Genomic DNA, 19,768 nt, shown 5'->3' with positions numbered 1-19,768 from the left:
TCTTCCAGCTTATTTTCCTGGTCTGCAGGTGCTTGTATCCACTTTGGCATGGGCAGGTGGTAACTAATGCATTCCAGCCAACTAGACTGTACTTGGCTTTTTTATAAGAAGCAATAATAAAAAAATGTGGTGAACAAAGTAGGTCACCTTTGGTCTGTCTCTTTACGTGAGGTTCCTCCAGTGGCATGCGAGCATTGATTATTTGTTAGCTACCACAGGGGGCCATGGGGAAGGAGTTTGCGCTCTACCCTGGCTGGGGGTTGACGATGGGTGACCTGTTTGAGCAGGACAGGAGGGCGAGGGCTTCTGCTCTCAAGTTCTTCCAGCGGCTTCGTTTCCTCTGACCGGTAGCCCAGGGACTTGGGTGCTTTTGGCAGGGCTGTCGTTGGCTTGGGATCCACAGCCCTCCGTTGGGGAACTGCATCTTGAGGCTGCCGGAAGACTCTGCATGGCTGGTCCTGGGCGGCTCTGGGTCGCACCAGAGTGACACTGTCTCTGAGGCTGATTTCCCCCCGGCTCCCCATGTGGGGGTGGGGGCTGCACCATCTCTTTTGTCCGCGTGCGTCTCCTTTGCTCTCCCTCCCATTGCTCATTCTACTCAGTTTCCTTTAAGAGATCTTAAGAGTCCTGGCCTGAAAATACTAGAACTCTGTATTCTGGTTCCGAATCCCTCGTAACTGCCGGGCTAAGTCACTTCACTTCTCTCTGCTTTTCTTCACTTTTATTTATTTTTTAAAGACTTATTTATTTTAGAGAGAGAGACAGAGTGAGTGGGAGGCACAGAGGCAGAGGGAGAGGGAGAAAGAGGGTCCAAGCACACTCTGCACTGAGCATGGAGCCCGACACGGGGCTCGATCCCACAACCCTGAGATCACAACCTAAGCCGAAACCACGAGTTGGATGCTTAACCGACTGCACCACCCAGGCGCCCCTGCTTTTTGTCACTTATAAAACGGGTTTAGAGATTATCTGCCTTGGCCACCTAAAAAAGATGGAGTGACAATCACTGTAGAAGTTTAAAACAACTTTTGAGAAAGTAAGACGGAACCTGCAAATAGACAACATGCTCGTTATTGATACTGCCCTGGTATCGGTAGTTTATGCTAATTATTGATCGTCAGGGTCATGTAACAAGTTGGGGGGTGGGGATTACAGACCCTCGGGCCCACTCCCAGATGGTTGGATTTAGCAGTCCAGAGTCGGTCAGGAGGAAAGTCTCGCTAAACAAACCAGCAAGGTGTGGGGCCTGTAGGACCATGTCACCTTCATGAAGTAAATCTTTCTTTATAATATCTCTCCTTCCTTGTGTTAGTCCCTGTACCATTGACTAGCTTATTGTCCCGTTGACTGGTTCTTAGATGACTGTTCTAGGCCTCAGAATATCTAGTCCATACTGGACCCAGGGCATGTGCTTTGTAAATGCTGCAGGAATCTGTATGTTAGTAGGGAACGGGACTTTTGAGCTAATTTCCTCAGTTTCCTTTCTTTCTTTTCTTTTTTTGGTAATGAATGTCAGAATTCCTGTTCGATTTTTTTCTGTTAGACATAGAAAATAGACCATGGATTACCGCTGTTGTGTGTCTCTTCCAAGCAGGAAAGAAAGTGGGTATATAGGTGAGGAGAGGCTAGGTTATGCTGTAGTAACAAACGTCTCCTAAATCTCAGTGGGTTACGTTAAACTGTTACTTACCGCTCAGATTGCATATCTGTCACGGGTGCTCTTGGGGCTCTGCTCTGTTCTTTCCATCTAGGTCATAGGCTGGTGGAGCAGCCACTTTCTCATGTGCTCTGCAGCACTGTGGTAGAGGAAAACCACTCTGGTAAGTAAGTGCTGCAGGCTAGACACAACACATGTCCTAACTCCTCAGCTGGAGCGAGGCACATGACCCCACCACACCATTACATCGGCCAGGAAGGACACAGTCCTATTGTAGGCAGAGTGTGCTTACTTACTCCCTTACTCACTCCCCAAAGTCCTATCCAGTCCTGGCGTGAAGCTGAAATTCTAGGATCTCTAGTGGCATGTGGTAGTCTTTTTAGTTTTTTTCCCTAAATTTTTATTTAAATTCTAGCTAGTGAACCCATACAGTATAATATTGTTTTCAGGAGTAGAATTTAGTGATTCATTGCTTACAGATTTAGGCCCAGAGTGAGGAAGATGTTGCCCAGTGAAGAAGCACAGTGATTGTCCAGATAGTGGCAGAAGTGGGCCTGGAAAGTGCGTTTCTGGACGCTTTCTCCCTCCTGTGCTACCCCAGGAACACACAGCCATGGTTTTCAGGGTGCCTTTTTCGGGAGGATGGAAGGAAGGCCCAGGTCCCAGCCCAAGGGGGGCCCAGCTGGGTTTGAGAGAAGGGCCTGGTGAAATTCTGTCCAGCTGTGCTTCCCTCAGCTGCCAAACCATAGCCTCCCTGCAAAACCACTGTCCCAGGAAATGCAAAAATATCTCAAGGACGGGGGTATTGAATAGCTGGTGAGATAAAGAGTTTTGGTTATTGGATTTTTTGGTTTGTTATTTGCTTGTTTTGCTTAGTTACCCCCTTAGTACCAGTGACCTTAGTAACTCTGGTAGAAATAATTTTCTAGTAGCATTGGAGGAAAAGAAATAATTTAATGTTTGCCCAGCGACCTTGTGGGGGGTGGGGAGGAGAGCTGATAGGTGCCAGAGAGGAGGATGGTTCATTCACTTGGGGCCACTGTGTGATGTTCCCTGCTAGATGCTGGTGTGTGAACGCACCAGTGGGTCTGGAGGCCTGCGCACTAGAAGGCCAGCTGCCCCAGGGACCTCAGGCAAGCTGGGTCTGGGTTCTACCGGCTTTGGTGGCAACTTCATGCTCCTTTATTTTATAGGATTATAGTGAATGTGGTTTTGAACTCTAAAGTACTCCCTAAATGTGAAGCGATACTGTTACGATCCTTTGGATTGTTATGATGAGGAAGAAAAAGGTAGCTGCAAGGATTTCATTTAAAAATCTTGTAGCAACCAACTCCTAGGGATAGAAGGCAGAGCCAATCAGTTGTTGTTTTACACGAGGACCTGATTCCCCTCCTTTCCCCCATATTGTGACTTTAAAGGAAACATTCCTAAGTTCCTACTGTGTTTAGTGTCATTAAAAAAAAAAAAAAAAAAAGGGTGGGGGGAAGTAAAGTCAATCCTAGCTTCTTATTTCATTTTCTTCTGTGGCTTTTTTCCTTCTCCAAGTTCAGAATGTACCCAGCCTTCGAGGTCTTTGGTTTTCTTTCCCTCGGTAACTACAGTATATACTTGCTTATGCTATATCGCAACTAGCCACAGTCACGTGTTCCTAAATTTTCTTTTTCTGGCATTATTTTTATGGGCAAATAATGCCTCTTTAACGAGAGCCTCTATTTTAGGCTCTTATGGGGATTTTTCAAAAGAAACAATTTCTGGGCTATGTTTTAACCTAGAACAAAGCAATCTAATCTCCTGTACCTCCTGCATCTGTGGGAAAATTGCCCAAACTGATTTTGTAGTGGTGGCCATGAGGATCCTGCAGGATTCTGATGACTTCTGGTATCATTTCTATGTTAGGTATATGCGATCCACGCTAGCTTTGGAAACCTGTTGGTACCTGTATGACTCAGAGGGTAGGACAGAATATTAATCACCGCTTCTTATAATTTAACTATTCTGCATATATTGGGTTTTATCCTGACCCCCAGGGCAGAATTACTTATTTATAGAAGATGGGCTGAATTTTCCATCTTCCAGTTCTGAGAAACGAGGTGGGTTCTGAAAGGAGAGAGAGCCAGATGTGTTCTTTTTTTTTTTTTAGATTTTATTTATTTGTTTGACAGAGAGGGAGAGAGAGGGAACACAAGCAGGGGGAGTGGGAAAGGGAGAAGCAGGCTCCCCGCTGAGCAAGGAGCCTGATGTGGGGCTCGATCCCAGGATCCCGGGATCATGACCTGAGCCAAAGGCAGATGCTTAATGACTGAGCCACCCAGGCGCCCTGCCACATGTGTTCTTTAACAGATCTGTGTGGGTGGCTGCATCTTGAGGGTGTGCCTCCCAACGTGAGCCCCTGAAGAAAGGCAAGCGTGCCGTTGGCAATAGACTTGGGCTTCCTGTTGTCTCAGTCATGAAGTTTTTCCCTTTTCCTCTTAGGATGAGTGGCTTCTGGTGGTCTTTTCTTTTGTAAAGTGGAGCGGTGTGAACATTATCATCGTGCTTTACCCCTTCTGGCTCACACATTTGTGGCGGAGTGGGCATGGCCTACGATGTGGCTGCACAGCTTGGGTAAACGGTCACCTCACGGAGGAGGAAGGACTCATGGGTTTGGATGTGAGGGGCCATGGCTCGTGGTCTCTCAGGTTTGGGTGTTTGGACAAAATAGTGACTTTCTGTTTTATAAGAAACACAACATGAATGACTTTCTGGGTCTTGGGAGTTAGGAAGACTCAGCAGTCATGATCTGTCATGAGGATGGTTTCCAATGACGTTGAATTCTTGAAAAATGGATTTTTCTAGGAAGAAGCATACCTGCTGAGAAAGCTTGGCCTGAAAAGGCTGTTTTGTTGTTGTTTGTGTACTTAGGTCAAGGATGCCTATCTACCAGGCAGGGGACGGGAGCAAGGCCTTCACAGTGTTTAAAACCAGTCCTTTTCTGGGTGATAGGCTTTCAATGGGTCCTCGTTCTCCAGAAGAGGCCAGTTTCATCTCCGTGTAGCAGTCTGTTTAGGCCCCATGGTGGCCCCTGCCTCCCCATCTTGCCGGAGCCCGTGGCCGTTGCCATCTGTTGGGGGTGGGCAGAGTTGGTACGGGGTTCATTCCAACTTCGTGATGTGTGAGAGTGGTACACACCGAAAGGCTCTGGAGAGAGGAGCTTCTGAACCTAGAAAGGTGATTCCCAAAGCACACATGGGGCACATTGCCCATGACCTGTGGCATTTCTGCCTGGTGCTCTTTCCAGATGATTCGATGACATGTGACACGTTGCCAGTGTTTCCTGGGAAGTGGGTGAGAACTTTCGAACACGAGAACCTTTTCCAGTCAGAATTGCTCAGGGCTTTTCAAACTTCCATTTTGGAAAGGCTGGATAGTTATTTCGGTGAGGTTGTGGTCTAGTGGTTAGACCTTGTGACTGGGAGTCATGGCTGGAGAGCTCAGATTCTTTTCCCAGCTCTGCTCCTCAAACTGGAGTCTGCCAGTGACGATTCAGTCCAAAACGTTGCTTTTGGGCCACCGAATAATCGCGTTCGGCTGTCTGGATTTTAGGCCCAGCGAAGGAATGTTTCCTGTCTGACATGAAGTCAGATCTTTGCATATTCATTCCCTAAGCCATGTGTAGCAAACTATGGCTAAGGGCTGAAGCTGTCCTGCCACCCCTTTTTGTGTGGCCTTTGAGCTAAAAATGGTTCTTATTATTTTTAAATGGTTGAAAAAAAAACCAAGAGAAGAATATTTCCTGACCCAAGATAGTCCTATGGAATCCATCTATCACTATTTATAAGTAAAGTTTTATTGGAACATGACCATGACATAGTAGGTACACATATTGCCCATGACTGCTTCTATGTCACCACGGCCGAGCCGTTAGGACCAAGACAGCGTGGGTTGCAAAGCCTAAGATATGTACTCTGGCCCTTTACAGAAAAAGTTTGCCAACCCTGTCCTGAACAAGTAAGGGGACGGACTCCCCTTGCCTGTCCATCTGTGAGGTGGACTGACTGACGGGAAGTACTGCCAAGCTCCTTTGGTATTTTATCAGCGATGTGGAGTTTCCTGGGAACTTTGTCATCAGCATCATCATTGGCCTTTGCGTTGTCCTATTTGTTTAGAATGTTAACTTTTGTACCAAGGCCTCAGCAGCCCTCAGATAGATGCGGGTTCTCCAAGTAGCCCCTCCTCGCCCTCCTTGCTACTGAATGAAGCTGGACCCACGAGGATGGGGGTGCCTTTGTTGGGAGCAGGTTCCCTCAGGTCCATTTGTACCTGGATCCTGGAGGGGTCTTCTGATTCGGAAGATCCCTCCCCCTTTGCCTTACCTTGTCCATTTTTTTTTTTTTTTAATTGGGGGAGGAGGGGGAGGAGAAGTTCGAGTTGCATTACCTTTTTCTTTTTTTGCTGACAATTTAACAGGCTTTTAAAGCTCCTTGATTGCATTCAGACCATTGGTTTTGTATGTATTTTGAGACTTTGTCCACAGGTCTGAAGCTTAACTTAAGCTCCCTGAGACATATCATAAAATATGATTTGGGGAAAAACCCTAATGGGCCATGAGCAGAACATTAGTATTAAACAAAGGATGAAACACTTAAGCCAAGATGGCCTTATATATTTATTATTATTATTATTATTATTTATTTTTTTTTGCAAAATGCAAGTTGAGCAGGACTCCATTTCAACAGTTTTCAATGCAGGAATTCCCACGGCTCCCGTTTGATTGCAGTTTGCTGAAAAGTTTAATGTTTTTGTAGGCAATTCATAATTTCCACGTTGAGCGGCCTGAAAGGAAGGGAGCTGGAGCCCAGTGTTGTTTTTATAGTGGGATGGTGGGAACTTTTTTTTTTTTCTTCCCCAAAAGGATATAAAACCGAAGTTGGACCAGGGGGAAAATGTGGCATGGCGTTCCAGCCCTTTCGTAAATCTGAGATGCCTCCTCCTTCGGGTCTTCCTTGAGGACCCAACAGAATAGAATTTCCCGCTGTTTAGTGTCTCCAGGAAGGAAGAGATTTTCCTCAAGGCTATAATTGTACCTAATTTCCTTTTTCTTCCCTTTATTTATTTATTTTCCTTATTAATAAGGACCAATTGTAGAAGATGAAGGAACCTGGGAAACCCATCACTTTTGGAGGAGGTTAATAACTTCCTTTGAAAAATCCTGACATAATACTTATTTCCCCAGAAGGAACCTCGTCAGCCTGAATGCCAGTTATTTCCAAGGGACGGGCACAGATTTGCGGGGGCCCAGCCATTCTGTGGGATCGAGTTTCACTGGGATGGAGAGTTTGAGGCTGTCACCGTGGAGTCCTTGTAAGCCAGCACGATTGGGGCTGTCTTCCTCCACCATCTGGATTTGGTTAGCTCTCTCTGGGCAGTGGGGCCGAGTCTCATTTCCTCCAACCAGTAATGTTATATAGGCAGTGATCCTGGGCTGCCCTAACATAATTGAAAATTATGTGTATTGTAGGCTTGGAGCGCTGAAATGTAGGCTCATAAAAATAGTGGTGCAGGTAGCCTGCGGAGATTGGATATGGCACACAATGAAGCTTTTATGTAAAATAAGAATTATAAGACTCTGCATTAATATTGCATTATGGGTATGACAGTTCTCTGGTGGGGTCCTCAGGGCAGGTCTGTCACCTTAAACAAATCCTAAATTTCTGAATTCTGTGGAGCCGGGATTTGGATGCGATCAAATCTGTTTTGCAGATGGCCAGAGATGGAAACCTGTCTGTTAATGTAACCCTGCCCACTGAGGGTAGCATGAGGTATAGGTGGGTGGCACTCAGCTTGGCATTTTTCCTCACAGGATTTTATGAGAGGAGAGATGAGTATTGGCAGGTGTCCATTTTGATTGGCCTCAAAGGAAATGATGGTATTGAGTGGTTCTGAGCAATGAGGCTCGTCTGCTTACGTGGCAGGTGAGAATGGGAGGCAGTAAGAATGAGATGGGGCGTTATAGGTTCCCATGGCCCACTGGCTTGAGTTATAGGCTGAGGGAGACCATGGAAACATTTATTACAGTGGCTCTCAACTTGGGATGCTACTGTCCCCAAAGAAGATACTTGGAAATGGCTTGATTATATGGCTGACTGAGGCAGGGAGTGGGGTGCCTGCTGGTATTTACTGTCTGGGAGTCCAGAATTCTTAAGTGCTGGGGCAGCCTCGCCCTCATCCCCATCCCAGATAGGACAACCCCCTCAGTTGACTGATGAAAATCCAGAGGTCCACAGAAGCAAAGGGATTTGATGCAAGGTCTTGTGGTGAGTCACCAGAACTAGTAACCAGGTTCCCTCACACAAGAGCCTTCTGGGTAACAGCTCTGAGGTTGTAGAGGTGCTCTCACCTTGTACAGATCTAGGTGGGGAAATTGGCTGTGCACTTTGGCAGGTAGCTTGTGGGCCAGGGTCTTCTAGTTTTAGGCATAACTGTGTTTGGTTTTACTTCGCTGGACAGTTGTATCTTTAAGGAACCCATGGGAAAGCTTGTGTGTGGCTTTTGCCCTTCTATTTCACATGAGATTTGAGCCCACCCTTCCTTCTTTCTGGACTGCCCTTGGCTGTCCTTTTTCTTTCTGTCGGAAGTCTTTCTTGACTTAACAAGACCTACTCTGTGCAGCCTTCCCCAGTCTCTACTCAAAAATCCTGTCTTCCTTCTTGGCATTCCCTAGGCACAATTCCCTGAGCCTCTGCCATTTCCACTACATTCTATCTAGACTTAATCTGAGTGTGAGTTGGTTCCCTCACATGGGGATAAGCTCCCTGAGGGCAGACATCTTCCTGTCTCCTTAATCCTTCACAAGAAGGCTACGTACAAAGAGCTTAATTAATATGCATTGAGTAAAATTTCCTGTACAATTTGTATGAAAGCTAGCCATTTATTTCACTTTGGGATCTCTGAAAAGATCAAGATGGCCCCTTATATTCCCTCCGAGCATTAACTGGTGCATTAAACAGGTGGCCTTCAGTGATAGAAAGGTTGATGATGTTCTTATTAAAATCTTAGCGTTGTGTCTTCAGGTTTGTTCAGTTGTCTGAAGGTGTCCTGAGTAAAACTGGTGTGATGTTACCCACCAAAGTCAAATGCCTTGGAGTTGCCTGTATGTGTGCTAAGTATCTCTGTGACTGGGCAAGCCACCTCACCTCACTTTTCCTTGTTTCTTCAGTAGGGAGTTGAGTCAGTTGATTGTTCAAGTCCTTCTGAAAGCTGATGTATCACTTGTAACAGAAGTAACTTCCTTTCCCTTGTGCCATGTATTTTCCACCTCAGAGAAGAGCAGAGATAGATGTCACTGGCTTATACCTTTAAGTTAATTTCTGTGGTAAACTTGTGCGTATTTAAGAATTTCTCGGGCCTTTTGGGATGGGTGTATAAATTGTACTGTGCCCTGTTTGTACATCTTTTACTGAGAAGTATTTTTTTCCCCAAAGATTTATTTATTTATTTGAGAGAGAGCGTGAGCAAGCAGGGGGAGGGGCAGGGGCAAGAAAGAGAGTCTCAAGCAGACTCCCTGCTGAGTGTGGAGCCCGACTTGGGGCTTGATCTCAAGACCCTGAGATCATGACCTGAGCTGAAATGAAGAGTTGGACACTTAGCGGACTAAGCCACCCAGGTGCCCTGAGAAATATTTTTGTTTTATAAGCTTTTGGGTTGGATGAGGAGTTCCATCCCAAACTACTGGAGTAGTTTCTACTAAAGGACAGTCACACGTATACTTAATTTTAAAGTGAAGGATGATGGCATTTAGAAATGAAGGTCACTGAAAGAGAGATCTGGAATTGATGGTCTCCTGGACACCTCTGGCTTGAGACTCCTGTTTGCTTTCTTCCTTTGGAAGGCCTGTGTTCTCTCTCTTCTTGTCTCTCCCACATCTCCACTTTTCCCTCTAAGTGAGACAGGACTAATGAAATCATGTAATCTGGAGCCAGCCTGACGTTTGAATGTAAAGACCAAACTCTATAGTTGCTAAGAGTGTTGATGATCTGTAAACACACCTACCTGTTGAACATGAGCTCTAAGGGAGAACCTATTGGTATGGCATGATTTTTCTGTTGATGTTGTTGTTACTTGCATGCTTTTACATTTTTTTCTGTGTTGTTATTTGCATGTCCTTACTCCTTTTAGTTTCTCCTCTGTATATCAGGCACCCCAGAAGATAGCGGTTTTGCGTTTCTTTTCTAAATTCATTTGCCACGTTCATTTTGTTTCCTCCCTCCAGTATCTCCAGATGAAATGGCCACTGCTTGATGTCCAGGCGGGGACCCTCCAGAGCAGACAAGCCCTCAAGGATGCCCGCTCTCCATCACCGGCACACATTGTTGTAAGTGACCTTACAAAGGCCATTGCTTCCTTGATTGGGGGGAGATGAAGAAAATATTCTTTTGTTGATAACAGGCCTTGTTCATCCGTTTTTCTCTCTTTAAAAATATATATTTTTGGAATAGTCTTGGATATGGTTTATATCTAGAAGATAATTTGTTTTCTGCTATTAGACCTCAGTGATTGTTACCCACCCGGAAATTTTCCAGATCTTCCCACCACCCCTTCCTCCTGGTGTTGGGTTAGTCTAGCCTTGTGGTTTCCAGTTAGTGGGGCACTATCACCATGGTTTGGGGGAGACTGGAAATGGTGCCAAAGCAGTTTAAAACACACAACCCCCAGATCCTTTTCTGAAAAACTCATTTAGTGGAGGTGAGTTGCAGAAGAGGGAATTAGAAAATTCAAAAGGGAAGCGCTGGATTTGAGACTTTCCAATCCCCTCCCACTCCGATTTATCTTAATTGTTGGAAAGTAACATTCTACATTAGCATCAGCAAATTTTATCTGGGCTGGTTGCTTGCAAACGGAGAGTAGAAATGAATTTAGAAAGGCTTAAGTTAAACTTAATCTGTACATCCGTGGCTTTGAGAGCCTGTGGGTTTAACATATGAAACATTTGTTTTAGTAGTGAGAGACTACAACATAAATTGTGTGTCTACATATATTTTTAATGTACTTTTGGATTTTGTAGGCTCTGAAAGTGGAATTTATAAATTAACCTCTTGAGAAGGTGGCTCAGCCTTATTAGAATATTCTCTTCCATCTGTTTATATCATGAGCTGGACTTCCTACTTTTGAAATAATTAATGGAAGACACATTTTTATAACGAATCTGTGACAGGTAGAATTATGCAAAGCATGAAATAATTCATGTATTTTTTATTTAAGTAACACAAAATGTTACCCATTAATATATTTTGCCTCGATGTTACTTGTAATTTCTAAAAATGGCAAAATGATTTTCTTAAGTAGAAAAATCTTAAGACGCATTGTGTCAGATTTCAGGCTAACTGCCTCCTTACTTTGTAGCTTGCTATAATTGAGTATATATTTAATGAATTATGCCTCTGTTATATGAATATTAAATATATATGTATGTGTATATTATTACAAAGTGATTTATTTCCGTTAAACCACATCTTGAGTCCTCGTGTGTGAAAATGTTCTACAAATTCTTATGTTATAAATGAGGCACGTAGCAAGGTTGACATTTTTCCAGAAGCTTCCTCCTTCCTCCAGCCCCACAGTAACATGGATGCTCATAATTACACATACTCCTGTAGTGTCAAGATTTCAGGGCTGGAAGTGACCTTAGATCATCTCGGCCCAACCTGCTCTCAGAAAAGGAAACAGGCCCAGAGATGCCCTAAGTGAATTGCCCAATGTCACACGCTGAGTTAGTGGCCCGAGCGAGGACGGGACCCAGTTCTCGGCTCCTCTTCCGGGGCCTCGTGGCATGTTCCTTCCTAAGGGAGTAGAAAGTAACTTTTCTGTGGCTGGTTCTGTTCTGTGAACTATAAATTGGGTCATCATCAGGGGTAGTGTCATAGGCGGCAGGATGTTGTTGGTTTGGGGTTCTGATGCAGGTTTCTCTGAGAAACGTGAATGCCCTATAAAAACCATTTTAGCCATATACAAAGATTTTTAAAAAGTGTGAGAGTTACAGTGTCCTAGAGGGTAAAACGAGGAAGCATGTCCTTTTCACTTTTCCTGCCTCCCTGCATTTCCCATTATGTGTCTAGGCTTTGAAATTTATTTCTCTGCTTTTGGAAATGCTTGGCAGGGCTGCCACATTTTCTTTTTCTTTTTTTTTTTTTTAAGCTACAGAGAAAGGACATTATCTTTAAAATCTCTTGGAGGCTTTTTTTCTCTTTGAGTGGAGAGAAGGTGCCATTCTTAGAAGTGGTTCAGAGTAGACATGGCCCCTCGTGGGTGCAGATGGAGGTTGCAAGCCTGCTCCGGTGACCATCACCCAAGGAGAGTGGGGCTAACCCACTCAAGAGAGAGCTCCAGATAGCCCACAGGACCAGTGGTCCCAGTGTAGACCCTAAGTACTTCTTTTCATGTTTAGAAAGGAACAATCTGAGGAGATGGGAAGGAAGATGTTTTATCCAGATCCAGTGTAGATTTTATTAGCAAGGGGAGCGCAGGGGACTTTCAGTTCCTTCAAACTCTGCTGTCTAGGAGGCGTGTTTTCCAACACTTGGGAGCACTCGCCACACCTCAGATGGAGACCCTTGTCCCAAGGAACCACAACCAGCTGCCTCAACTTTTGTGCTTTCCGCTGTGTTCCTGGGGCCTTAGGGAATGGCCGCTGCATAGAGGTTCTAGGCTGTGGAGGAGGGTGGGCTCTGAGAACGGGACAGAGGAGAAAAAGCCATCAGCTGGGCTAAAAGGAAAGCAAATTTGTGACGTACTTAATGCTGTGACAACTGATTGGTGTCTTTGGTTGTACGGATTAGCCCCGTAATTGTGCATTTCGGCGGTCTTCACCTGACACTAAGGGGTGAGGAGGGGGTGCTGGAGTGGGAGGGGTTGGCAGAGGGACATGGGCAGGTCGGGTGGAAGAAAGGCTGTGATGGTTGACCTCTGCACCCATCCAGTGGTCACATACAGTTTTGGGAACAGAGGAGCCCTACACCTTGGGACTGTGAATGGATGATTCCCTTTTCACTGGACATAGGGCAATGAGCCAACTAAAGTCAGTTTGGCAGGCACAGCGTGTTTGTATTTATAAAGGGCGCATTCTGGATGAGGGCTGAGGTATCATTTGGGTCTGTGTATAGTTCAGCACTGGCCCAAAGAGTCTGGGTTGTGTTCAGCTCTGCTGGCGGATGGCTAACTCTGCTCCAGATCCTGGGCTCTTCCTCTCGTTTTGTTTTTCATTCTCTTAAAGAAAACGTTGTCACATCACAGTGTTTCATCAGACATGTTTCAAAATAATTGTCTAAGGATTGCTTCCTAATTTCTCCGAAATTTGGGTTTATTGTAATTTCTGGACCAAGTTATTTCATAATTATTTCTAATGTTGTCTTTTGAAACTCAAGAAGTGTTCGGTGTTTGTTAGTAATCATTAGAGACTATCAGTATCACCGGTTGCTAAGAAAATAACTTTCTCTAGTACCCATTTGGGGCAGAAATTTTCACATGGGAATTGAAACTAAAGCTTTTTGTCAGAAGATTTTAACCTAGATTTTTTTTTCATGTGGTACATGGGTTACCACATTATAAAAAAGTAGACGTGTAGAATAAATATATTTTTTAAGAGATTTTATTTATTTATTTGACAGAGAGAGACACAGCGAGAGAGGGAACACAAGCAGGGGGAGTGGGAGAGGGAGAAGCAGGCTTCCCGCGGAGCAGGGAGCCCGACGCGGGGCTCGATCCCAGGACCCTGGGATCATGACCTGAGCCGAAGGCAGACGCTCAATGACTGAGCCACCCAGGCGCCCCAAGAATAAATATCTTTGACAAGTAGAGTTCAGTTGATCAAATAATATTTAAATTAAGAAGCAATCCCCACAAATTTTAGTTACTGTAACTGATACTGCATCTTGTTTATTATCATCCAGCAGTTCCCAATCTGGGTTCAGAAGAGAGGAAATTATTCCCCAAGATGCTGTCTTGAATTTTTTTTTTTTTTTTTTGGCCAGCCAGAAAATAGGACTTTACACTAGAGATCCCTCCCTCCCTCCCTCTCCTTTGCTTTCCCTCTCTCCTTTCTTGCCTCCCCACACGCCTGAGAAATTCAGGTTCCAGGACCCTCTCCTCTTCCTGGCCTCCCCAGGCCCATTTTTGGATTCACACAACTAGCTCCTAGTTCATTCTCTGTGATGTTTTAAATTTATATTTCTAATTCTTTGTGCTCCCTCCCCCCATGAGGGCCAGGCAGCGGGGTTGTGCTAAGTGGTGGTACTTGAGTGTTGGCCCACTCGCCTCAGGCAGTCCATGAGCTGTGGGGTTAGGAGCCGCCCCCCGCCGGATACCACCCCCGGTGTCCTTGCTATACAAAGACTTTCATTTTAATTTCCTTTGTACCCAGCAAAAAAAGATTCTGTACCAAAAATGGTGGTGTTTTGGTATAGTGTGTATCTTACAAGATGGCACAAGGCTTCAAAATTTCCTACCACTTTATCTTGGGGGCTTCCTTTTGAAGTCGATGTGGAATTTTGACCTTGGGCTGAATTTCTAGTCATTCCCGGTCTTGTGCGTTTTGTTGTGTAATGAGCATTGAGGTATGGGATAAGAAAGCAGTCTGCATCCCGAGGAGCAAAGCCGGCCAGACTGTGGTGGTGTACTTTTTGTTGTTGTTGTTATTGCTTAAATGCTGAAAGAGGGCAGAAAACTTATGAAATGCAGCGTGATGGGAAAGCTGCAGGCAGGGTCTCTGCTGGCTTGCGTTGAGCATTTTCAAGTAAGTTCAGAGGGCATGGTGAAACTTTTGCTTTTTGTGTCTGAAGAGTTTGGGGGAAGGGGCACCTATTCATAGTTAATAAGAAAAACTACTTTGAGAGCATCCTGTTGGTTTTTAAATACATGTGGATGTTTCGATGGATTATTTGGTGTGGCCTGTATTCTCATCTGCTCGGCTGGGTGCTTGTGTGCTGGGAGGTTCTGTGCTAGGTGCTGAGGCCCAGCAAGATCATCGCAGCCCCCACCTGTGCCAGGTGCCCGGGGGAATAGAGGTCCTGTGACGGTGTGACAGGGACATGAGATTTCCACTGAGAAGTTGGTGAGGGTTCCAGGCTGGGACAACCCCCTGAGGAATTGGCATTTAAAATGAGATGTTCAGGGATCAAGTAGAGTTAGCCAGATCAGGGGATGAGAGAAGGAAGGGGTAGGAGATGGGAGGACATTCCAGGCAGAAGGAAAACCAGGTATGAAGTTCCTAAAAGGAAAAAGACCTTGGCTGTGGGAGAAGCGGAAAGTCAGCTGTTATGATGGCTGCAGGTCCTGAGGGATGAGGGAGAGTGGCCTGGGGTAGGATATGGTGAGAATTTGGTGTTTGGTTCTAACCATCGGGACAAGTCCATGAGTGGTTTGGCTTGTGTTAAACTGCTGGCTGTGGGGATTATGGTGAGGTGGACAGATTTGGAGGGATCATCAGCAGAATTTGCCAGTGGGTCACACGTTGGCGTTGAGGGAGAAAGAAGAGTCAAAGGTAGGTGGGTGGGGATGCCACTCACTAAATGTAGCAAGTTTGGGGTGGGAGAATTGTATTTTTATTTTTTTTTTAATCCCAGCTTTATTAGGATGTGACTGACACATAACTTTGTATTAGGATGTAACCGACATATAACATTGTATGAGTTTAAGGTGTCCAGTGTGTTGATTTGAGACACTTCTATATTGGAACATTACCGTCCTAGGGTTAGCTAATATCACATAATTACTATTTCTTTTTTGTCATGAGAACATGTAAGATTGATTCTCTAGGCAATTCAGGTATATAATGATAATCACCATACTGTACCTTAGATCCCCAGAACTTAACGCACTTTGTAACTGGAAATTCGTACTCTCTGACCGACGTCTCCCCATGTCCGCCACTTCCCAGCCCCTGGTAACCACCACTTTACTGTGTTTCTGTAAGTTTAGCTTTTTCTTAGATTCCACATGTAAGTCATAGCATCTAGTATCTGTCTTTGTCTGACTTATTTCACTTAGCATAATAACTTCAGGGTCCATCCATGTTGTCACAAATGGCAGGATTTCCTTTTTTCTTAAGGCCCAATAATATTCCATTGTGTGTGTGTGTGTGTGTGTGTGTATGCCACTTTAAAAAATCCATTTATCTGTTGATGGACACCTAGGTTGTTTCAGTGTCTTGGCTATTGTGAATAATGCTGCAATGAACATGGGAGTGTAAATATCTCTTTGAGGTCCTGCTTTCATTTCTTTTGGATATCTACCCAGAAGCAGAATTGCTAGATCAAAGGGTAGTTCCATTTTTAATTTTTTGAGGAATCTCAGTACTGTTTTCTATAGTAGCTCTACCAAATTCCATCCCCACCAACAGTTCACGGGGTCGCTTTTTTTTCCCACATTTTCACCAGCACTTGTCATCTCTTGTCTTTTGACAATAGCCTTTCTGACAGGTGTGAGGTGGTATCTCCTTGTGCATTTCCCTGATGATTAGTGATGTTGAACAGCTTTTCATGTACCTGTTAGTATATTTCATTTACCGTCTTTGGAAGAATGTCTTCAGTTCAGGAGTTGCCTTTTTAGAGAGATTCAGCTCCTTGGTTTCATGACCCCCACAGCAGTGTGAAATGGGAACAATCCAAACTTTTAATTAGTCCCTGGAAAGTAACGTCAACGATCTGTTAAATTTAAATTTATTTAGAATATATTTAGGGTAGGGTAGAGAATTCTCCCTTCTCCCAAATTGAGGTAAGTAGCTTTTATTGGTCTCTCTCTTGACCTTGTATTTACCACTGATCAATCATGGATTCATTCCCTGATCCCCCAAATATTTAGTGGTTGCTTACTGTGTGGGAAAAAGTGTTCTAGACTCTGGGAGAGAGTGGAGTCGATGACAAAGGATTATAACAATAGCAGATCAGCCAGTAACACGTCCTACGTGCCAGGCATTGTTCTAGGTGCTTCGCTGATATTCTGTGGCCCCTATTTCACGGAGGAGGAAGTGGGGGTGGTTAAGAGCCCAGTTGTGGGAGTCAGGATGTGAGACAGGGCAGCCAGAACCTGCCATCCTCCCAGCCCCTGACCACAATGATGGTGGGGCAAGATGAACAAAGAGGCACAGTGTGGTGTACCCAGAGCTGCCTGGGGCGGGGGGGTACACCAGGAGCCAGACAGGGTGGGCATGGCTCAGGGAGAATCCACTGGTGCCACTAGACAGTGGGACATGAGGTTGCCTAGGGTTTGGTTTCTGGGTGCCGTTGACGTGGGCAGAGGGGGTTGCTGACACATGTGGGCAGGGAGGGCGTGCTGCCCCGGGGCCGGCAAGCTCTGGCTGATATGAGGGTATGAACTGGTGCTGGTTTCCGAAAAGCTTTTCCCTGTGCACCATCTCCACTCCCTCCATTGCCTATATACTTTCCCTTTGGTTTGTCTTTTTCCCCATTTATCTGTGACTCAGCCAGACTTTCTAGAATACTTGGCATGCGTTTCCTAGCAGCGGCTGAGTCAGAGCTTTCCCATTTCACAGACGGAAACTGTGGTAAGGGTGTATATTGTGTCTGAGGATCTGGAGCGAGCCCGTGAGCACTGCAAAAATATGGTTGTTTTTGTAAGGAGAGCTGTGAGTGTTTAATATTGAGGAGTAGGCCACTGGGTTATCTTTTTTCAGGGAAGAAGTGGTGGATAGGATCAGTCGTGCTCTGAGGAGAGAGTGGAGTAATTCAGCCCAGTCTCTAGTTAATAAAGTCCAAGCTTCCTTCTGTCTTTCCAGAAAAGACTCTATGATGAGGAATTCTGAAGTTCTTGAGGTTTGAGTTGATGGTGTGGCAGCTGAGTACCGTGGCAATGGAAAGTATTCTGCCCGGGAGGATTGTGTAAGCTTGGTTGTATCCCCTTCAGATTAGAATCATGGAAAGTTTCACAACCTGCCATCACATGTCCTGTCACCCACTGCTGTCCCTTCTATTGTTGGATCACTGTCCAGAAGGGGTCTGTTGGCCACAGTGTTCCTGAACACAGAGATGGGGCATCCATCTCCTGGTGTAGACCATTTCCTTTGGGGTCACCATGGGCTCTTAGAGTTCTGACTTTCTGTTGTGCCAAAGGGTCTCCCCTTGAAATGTCCACTCTAGGAGGTGTGTTTCGACGTCCTGTTCTGCTCATGCTTCTGGTTACTGATCTTGGAAATTTGAAGGTGGCTCTTGTACATTCTTCCTTCATCACCAGGTCTTCTGTTCAAGATGTCCTCCATTGTAATTCACATCTTCAGTGACTGATCCTTAACTATTTAAGGCTGGGAATTGCAACCTTTCTAGTAAAACAAAACAAAACAAAACAAAACAAAACAAAAACCTTACCCCTAAAGCCAGTGAAATTAATGCTTAGATGCCGCTTTCCTCATTCATAAAATTTGTGTTCATTATAGGCAGTTTGGAAACTGGCCCATTATCTTGCCGCTCAGAGATTACATTATGAATAAATTGGCATATTTGGTATATTTACTCCTAAGACTTTTTCCTGAGTGCATTAATATTTATATTTAACATTCTTGAGCTTATAGTAGTGCTCAATATTTGCGGCCTTTTATTTATTTAAAAGGAAAATTGCTGTAATGAATAAGCAGTTCCCCATATCATTAAAATTCTTAAGGATTTTAAATGATCACAGAGCAGCCCGTTAATATGCTCGTACACCCATTTGCTTAATCAGTGCCACATTGTTGGGCCTTTAGAATATCCTGCGCCTTTTCCTTCTGCTATTCTAAATAATCCTGTGATGAACATCTTTGCCCATAAATCTTTGTGCCATCCTCACCCCCACCCCGTTCCTTTATTATTTCTTAGGACAGATTCTTAGGAAGACAAGTAAAAGAGAACAAAATCTTTAAAAATTTCTTGATATATAGCCACAAATATTTTCCTGAAAGGTTTCAATTTTTACAATTATCAGCATGTGTGAAAGTTAGATTTACCATGATTAGAGTGATTTTAACATCTCCTGGGAATTTAACAAAAGAAAAAGTTCAGGCTTTCATGGAAGAATGTTACCTGTCCACCACTGAGCTCCAGAAAAGAGACCCACCCAACGCCATTCACTTTGGTTTTCCCAAGACCTTTCACCTTCAAAACAGGCCAAAAAAAAAAAAAAAGATTGCTTCTTAAAGGGTTGGAGGCTTTAAAGTCAACTGACACTGTCACGGTTGTATAGAATTGGGCATATTCATTTTTGATAGCTCACACTGTAGCCTTTTATTTTTTTTATTTTTTTTTTCCAATTAACTATCCAAATAACAAACGGAGACCCATCTGTACCTGTATAATTCTACCTCATTCTTTTTTAAACTGCTGCACGGTATTCTATATTATATGCATATCACTGGTTAATCAGTTTGTCAATTGATGAACAATTACATTTTCAGTTTTCTTTTTTTTTTTTTTAAGGTTTTATTTATGCATTTGAGAGAGAGAGAGAGAGCACAAACGGGGGGAGAGGGAGAAGCAGACTCCCAGCTGAGCTGGGAACCCGACATGAGGCTCGATCCCAGGCCCTGGAGATCATGACCTGAGCCGAAGGCAGATGCTTAACCATCTGAGCCTCCCAGGCGCCCCCCACAGTATAACCTTTCAGATGCACCTTATTAGTCCCCTGAATCTACGTAGTACATTTAGGGCTATTTTAGAGGTCTTGGAGTATACTTTTTATAACCTCAAATAACTGTACAGTTCTTTTGTTTGTTTTTCTTTTGTTGTTGTTTTTTAAGTTTTAGTAGCTCTTTTTTTAATGGCATATTATCGGGCAGCTAGTTAATGAAGTATTTGATGCTGTGTGTGAGCTCCGTCAAGAATACGACTGGGGCCACCTGGCTGGCTCAATCAGTAGAGCATGGGACTCTTGATCTCAGGGTTGTGAGTTTGAGCCCCCACGTTGGGTGTAGAGATTACTTACAAATAAAATCTTTAAAAACAAAAACAACAACAAAAAAAGGGAATATGCTTCTGGATTGTGTCTCTGGGAAAACACACCTACTTGTCAAAGATGTTATTTATTGCTGTGTTTAAGATCACAGTGAGCGCAAGGCTGGCAGCCTCCCTGGTCATCCTTGACCATTTCTCAATGCTG

The 19,768-nt window shown here is 44.4% G+C and overlaps 1 protein-coding gene across 18 annotated transcripts in view; it reads left to right on the top strand.

Moving 5' to 3' along the window:
• Positions 1-19,768, top strand: part of TCF7L2 (transcription factor 7 like 2) — a 196,261-nt gene that overhangs the window by 66,677 nt on the left and 109,816 nt on the right. For all 18 annotated transcript variants that reach the window (XM_025880679.2, XM_025880678.2, XM_025880677.2 and 15 more), the window contains one exon: positions 9,906-10,007. In XM_025880679.2, the coding sequence (XP_025736464.1) occupies positions 9,906-10,007 (102 nt within the window). The remainder of the gene's footprint in view (positions 1-9,905; positions 10,008-19,768) is intronic.

Source organism: Callorhinus ursinus, unplaced genomic scaffold (assembly GCF_003265705.2).
Source record: "Callorhinus ursinus isolate GAN/ISIS: 27379988/994484 unplaced genomic scaffold, GSC_fseal_2.0 scaffold20, whole genome shotgun sequence".
Lineage (NCBI taxonomy): Eukaryota > Metazoa > Chordata > Mammalia > Carnivora > Otariidae > Callorhinus > Callorhinus ursinus.
Note: the sequence above shows the minus strand (reverse complement) of the source record. Positions and strands in the feature narration are given on the sequence as shown.